The following is a 6,397-nucleotide window of genomic DNA, read 5'->3' on the forward strand; positions in this document are numbered from 1 at the left end:
TAGCCGTTACATCTATGGAGGACCAATTTCATGGTAACATCTGGATCCTACACACTTAAAAATAAAGTTTCAAAGGGGTGTTTTTGCAGTGATGCCATAGAAGAGCCATTTTGGTTCACCAATGAACCTTTCAGTGAACAGTTCCCAAAAGAACCATTTTGAAGAACATTATTCAACTATAAAGAACCTTTTCTGTATTTGAAAGGTTCCATAAAGAATAAAGAACCTTTATTTTTAAGAGTGGTAGTTTCACTGCCATAGTAGATGGAGGCAAACACATGTGCTACTCAAAAATGACTAGAAAACCATGTTTTACTGAGGCTCATCATACATTACTAAACAAATGAATGACAAATAAGAGTGACGCACTCATTTCTGTGCGTGCTCGTCAGAATGAATAACTAAAGGAGGAATCGCAACCTCAAAAACTTCCTGTCCTTAATATCATCTCAGTTTAAATCCCCACCTAGGGGTGTCCCGTTCCTGCAATTTCACTGAGCGGACATGACATGTCTTTTAATCGCTAAACACTGAAAATGTGACTGACAGGCATCAGAAGGCAACTGAGGTGACTGGATCACCACTTTAGAGCAACTTTGAACTGACATGGAGCTCTTCAACCAAAACCAGCAGGATTAAAACCCACTGGGGCGGAATGTGATAAAGAGGTGCCTAATCACACACACAAACACATGCACACACACAAACTCGCATTAATCTGCACCCTACTGTGCTGGAATGGGGAGGCAATGTGATGTTGAGCCCATGTGTTTTCTTTTTTTTTTGAGGAATGCAGCAAAAATGCTCAACCCAAAAATCAACCCTGCTGCCGATCTAATCCCAGAAAACCCATTGTCATATGTGAATTATTATAAAACCTCCACTGAATGCTTTTAGCGTAATACCATATGCAGTTCACTCATATTCAAACGCTTCAAACCAAGCATGCAAATTTACTTAATACCCCAAATGCACTTAAAACCTATGCATAAACAAAACAGTATGTTCCATTTTTGCTCACACCCATCCTCAACATAGAAACTTTAACATCTTACAGCAAATAACGTACAGTTGAGGTCAAAAGTTTATATCCCTCTTTCAAAATCTGCAAAATGTAAATTATTTGACCAAAATAAAAGGGATCATACAAAATGCATGTTATTGTCGGCGCCGATAGCCTTGTGGGCAGCACCTTTATTATTACAATATTATTACAATAAAGGCAAAAATGCCAAAAATAAATCTTAAAAAAAAAATGCGTTATTGTTTATTTAGTTTATTTTAGAATTTATAAAAATGACCCGGTTCAAAAGTTTACATCCCCTTGATTCTTAATAATGTGTTGTTACTTGAATGATCCACAGCTGTGTTTTTTTTTTGTTAAATGTGATAGTTGTCCATGAGTCCCTTGTTTGTCCTGAACAGTTAAACTGCCTGCTGTTCTTCAGAAAAATCTTTCAGGTCCCATAAATTCTTTGGTTTTTTAGCATTTTTGTGTATTTGAACCCTTTCCAACAATGTCTGTGTGATTTTGAGATCCATCTTTTCACATTGAGAACAACTTTCACACTGAGGGACTATTATGCAACTATTACAGAAGGTTCAAACACTCACTGATGCTCCAGAAGGAAAAAACGAGGGCAGGGCTGGTGAAAACTTTGGGGTGTGCATTTTTCTTTTTTTTCCTAAATTTCATATATTTTCATTTAGTATTGCCATTCAAAGGCTACAGAAGATAGTTACACGTTTCCCAGAAGACAAAATAAGTTACATTTACCCTGATCTTCAAATTCAAAAAAAATTTCCCCCTCTTAATGCATGGGTTTTCCTTCTGGAGCATCAGTGAGCGCTCCCTCAGTTGTCCTCAGTGTGAAAAGATGGATCTCAAAATCATATAGTCATGTTTTAAAGGGTTCAAATACACAAAAATGCTAGAAAACCAAATAATTTGTGGGAGCTTTAACTGTCCAGGACAAACAAGAGACTCATGAACAACTAACACTAAACAACAACAACAAAAACGCAGCTGTGGATTATTCAGGTAACAACACAGTATTAAGAATCAAGGGGGTGTAAACTTTTAAACAGTGTCATTTTTATAAATTCAGCTATTATTTTCTCTTGTGGACTATTTGTAAACATCTTTTACGTGAAATATCTTATTCAGGTCAGTACTAAATAAACAACATGTATTTTGTATGATCCCTCTTATTTTGGTAAAATATTAACATTTTGCAGATTCTAAAAGGGGGTGTAAACTTTTGACCTCAACTGCAATATCTTAGACATGTACTTAATGACAAATATAAAATGTAGTCCACATTTAAAACTAAATATCTAACCAATATATGTCTCACAATTTAACTTATGGTTAATATCACAAAAAAGACAAACAATGTGTCACATGCAGCTAAGGTTTCACATGTCTAAAAGGGTTAAAACCTTGAGGGCAGACAAATAACATGTAGGAATAAGTCATTTTTGGTAATATCTCATTATTTATTTAGCAAATGGAGAGGTCTTTTGTGCTAAAGTTTCACAGGAGATCTGCTCAAAGGTTTAGTATGAACTTAGACATTTCTCATTAAAAGGTTATGATTTCTAGTCATGGTGTATGTAAACAATTGTGTCATTTGTTTTTATTTTCAATACTTATAAGTTGGGCTACCGATTATGTCTTAGATTAAATGATTGCAAAAAAGGGTTAAAACCTGCCCACAGTGCAAACAAAAACTGGCAAATCTGCAAAAAAAGTTAATGTGACACACCTAAGAACTTTTTTTTTAATATCTCCTGAGGCAATGAAAGAGCAAATTCTGAGCAATAACATTTCCCTCTTAGAATTTATTCATTCGAATAATGAAAACATAAGATGTGCGAAAAAGTGGCCAAATGTCAAAGGTCAACTTACTGGGATGCGTGACGTGTTGCTGGGTTATGGTTGCTGCAGACCCTTTAGGCGCACTGATTCTGCTCCTTGCTTGGCCCATCTCATTCTCTTCCTTGATATTAGCGTTTTGTGGCATCTGCGAATATGACGTTCCATTGACAGGAGGCTTCTGGCCAGGTATATTGCCCTCACTTCCTGTCTGCATCACCTTCTCCCCCATGCCGTGCATTCTGGGTCTGCCGGCAGGTGTATCCCGACGAGGCGAGGGGAGTTTGGAGCCAGGACTCGCCGAGGATGGACGAGCAAGTCGCGAAGGTTTAGACATAGTGTAGAAACGCTGGTTAAACTCGAGAGAATCCAATTCAATCAATTCAGTTCTTCAGTCACTCACTTGATATTCCATTTCAATTATCCAATCAAACTGCACTAGTAGAATATCCAAAACGGTCTTCCACAGGTGTCCAAATCCTTGGATTTCCACCGTATTCCACAGAGAACGAATTGTACCGTCTTGGTCTTACTCTCCCTCCTTCTCTCTCATCTCTCTTCCTTCCTGTCCTTCTGTGTCTTTACTCACCGAGCGAGTCCAGACGAGTGCAGGTAGAAGAACCAGACGGCGAGAGAGACGGAGGAGGAGGAGGAACGAGGGGGAAGGGGTTAATCACCACCTTTCCAAACCGAGCCTCCAGCGTTCCGAAGTGTATGCGTGTGCGCCTTAGGATGACTGACAGGGGGACAAACGGAGATAAGCAGCCTGTTCCCATGTATCAGCGCATTCCAACACACAGTCTCAATCTCTCTCTCGCTCTGCCCTCCTAAACTCCAACTCTCCTGCTCTCGCTCTCCCCACCTTCTTTTTCATCTTGTCTAGATGCTCTCAGCTTGGAAAGGCACAAAAAGTCTCAATGCTTGGGAATAAAAAAGGAAAAGAATGGAAAGGGAGGAGAATAGGTCTTCTGTTGCTGTCACAGCTGTGAATACTGATCCACATGTGACTCTCTCTCTATCCACTGCTCTTTCAGTCTCGAATTTACCAGGCTGGAAGACCAACGCTGTGGTGCGTGCCGAAGAAAATTACACACATATACACACACACACGTGCCGGGATATTTTTGGAGAATTACAAAGCGGCAGAAAGGAAAGCGGGATTACACTAGCATAGCTAGTACTTGGGCTCTGCAGTCTGTGTGTGTTTGTGTGTGTATCAAAGCAAGGCATGTTGGAAGCTTTACTTTGGGTTTAAAAGAGTTGGAAATGGAGGAAAAATCCTGTTTGCTGTTGTCAAAACAAGCACAAACATACTTGAAGAAAGTTTGCACAACTAAAAATAAAAAAGAGAGAGTGACAGAATATTATTATTATTATTATACTGAATATATACAGTTGAAGTCAAAAGTTTGCATACACCTTGCAGAATCTGTAAAATGTGAATTATTGCTAAAATAAGAGAGATCATACAAAATGCATGTTGTTTTATTTAGTACTGACCCTAATAGGATATTTCACATAAAAGATGTTTAGTCTACAAGAGAAAATAATAGTTGAATTTATACAAATGACCCCGTTCAAAAGTTTACATACACTTGATTCTTAATTCGGTGTTGTTACCTGAATTATTCACAGCTGTGTTTAGTGATAGTTGTTAATGAGTCCCTTGTTTGTCCTGACCGGTTAAACATCTTCAGAAAGAAACACGTCGAGAGCCGGGGGGTGAAAACTTTTGGAATTTGAAGATCAGGTTAAATTTAACATATTATGTCTTCTGGAAAACATGTAAGTATATTCTGTAGCTTCTGAAGGGCAGTACTAAATGAAAAAAAAAATTATATTTAGGCAAAATAAGAAAAATGTACACATCTTCATTCTGTTCAAAAGTTTACACCCCTGGATCTTAATGTAATATAACTAATATAACACTGTCTTACAGAACAACTGCCAGAGTAGTTTTACCCAAGTTGTTCAGAGTACATAAAAATCTGTTGCATCTCAATTTAAACAATAAATGGAAGTAGCTTTAGTAGTATATCCTGAGTATAAGTCAAAAACAGATTTTGAACGGATAACCTGGCCCAAAAGCCTGTGCCTCTCTCTACTGTTCCCATGATTCCATTTCTCAGAAAAGCCCGGATCAAACCATTCAGCGGCAGGATATTTACCTTTGGATTTCAAACCCAGGGAGTTTGGTGGGAAAAAAAAGTCCCAAAGGGGCAGATTTGGCTGCCACACAATCCATAAAAGCTATGGGTAAAATACATACACATCTAGACAAGAGATTTAAATGTACAACATTTCACCCCTGGATTAAACCCCCGCTGACATGGCTTCAAACCATTCGGCCATCTGGACAAACCATACATCAATCATTTTAACATGGGGAAGTGATCATATCAGAACATATCTATATAGCAGGCATACTGGTGGAGTGAGAACTGACCTATTTCAGAAGAGACAAAGAAATATACGAAAAACATTATGTTCAAAATACATCTAATGCACTTTCTTTGCAGTTTTTCATGCGCATCATGGCCGACTTTTGACCTACATTTCTTCTCTGCTAAAACCTAATGACCTCTGACCATGCTATACACAAAACAGATGGGCCTATTTTGCAGATTTAAACCTGCAAAATGCATATGTTGTGTATTGGTTTCTGTGTGCACATACATATTCGTGGTTTGCATGTGATATGCACATGTGTGCCTCAGTCAGTGACTGTGCATATGTATTTGCGTGTGTTTTGGGGTAATTTAAAAGCCTCTAATAATATGCTATATATTTGGCAGCCTCATGGCTCCACCCTGTAAGGACTCCATTCACTGATATAGCTCAATGTAAGATATATTTAACTCTCTAAATAATATATAACCTATGAGACTGCTATGAGATTTTCCATTAATTCTATCCTACCAAAAATGATTTCTGCTGACAATTTTTTTAACAAGGAGTCTTTTTCATAAAACAAGCAAAATGCAACTGTGTATAAATAATAAAATTGTTAAATAATTTATATGATTTATTATATCATTTTCAATTACATTTCTTAGTTTATCTTTATGTTAATTAATTTATTTTTTATTTTTTTATTTATTCTGACTTTTTTCACACAATTGCAGGTTTACATTTCGCAATTCTTACTTTTTTCTCACAATTGCATGATACAAATTCACACCTTTTCTCAGAATAAAAGATATAAACTTACAATTGCGAGTTATAAAGTCAGAATTGTAAGATATACAATCACAATTCTGAGAAATTAAGTCAAAATTGCATAGTATAAACTCTTTAAAGAATTGCAAGATAAGATTTTTTTTAACATATTTTTTGAATTTATAACTCAAATTATTACACACTTTATTACACACAATTGTGAGATATAAACTCTGAGAACATACTTTTTTCCCTCAAAATTGGATTTTATAGCTGGGGGTGAGAACTTTTTGAATTTGAAGACATTTGGTACATTTAATTTATTAAACTCACAATTCTGAGAACATTTCAGTCTACTTT

General features: G+C 36.8%; 1 protein-coding gene across 1 annotated transcript in view; it reads right to left on the bottom strand.

The window, feature by feature from the left end:
- Positions 1-3,743, bottom strand: part of LOC141300796 (sickle tail protein homolog) — a 154,632-nt gene extending 150,889 nt beyond the window's left edge. Inside the window, exon 1 of the mRNA XM_073831094.1 lies at positions 2,912-3,743. Within this exon, the coding sequence (XP_073687195.1) occupies positions 2,912-3,215 (304 nt within the window). The 5' untranslated portion in view covers positions 3,216-3,743. The remainder of the gene's footprint in view (positions 1-2,911) is intronic.
- Positions 3,744-6,397: the final 2,654 nt, after the last annotated feature.

Source organism: Garra rufa, chromosome 24, assembly GCF_049309525.1.
Source record: "Garra rufa chromosome 24, GarRuf1.0, whole genome shotgun sequence".
Classification (NCBI taxonomy): Eukaryota; Metazoa; Chordata; class Actinopteri; order Cypriniformes; family Cyprinidae; genus Garra; species Garra rufa.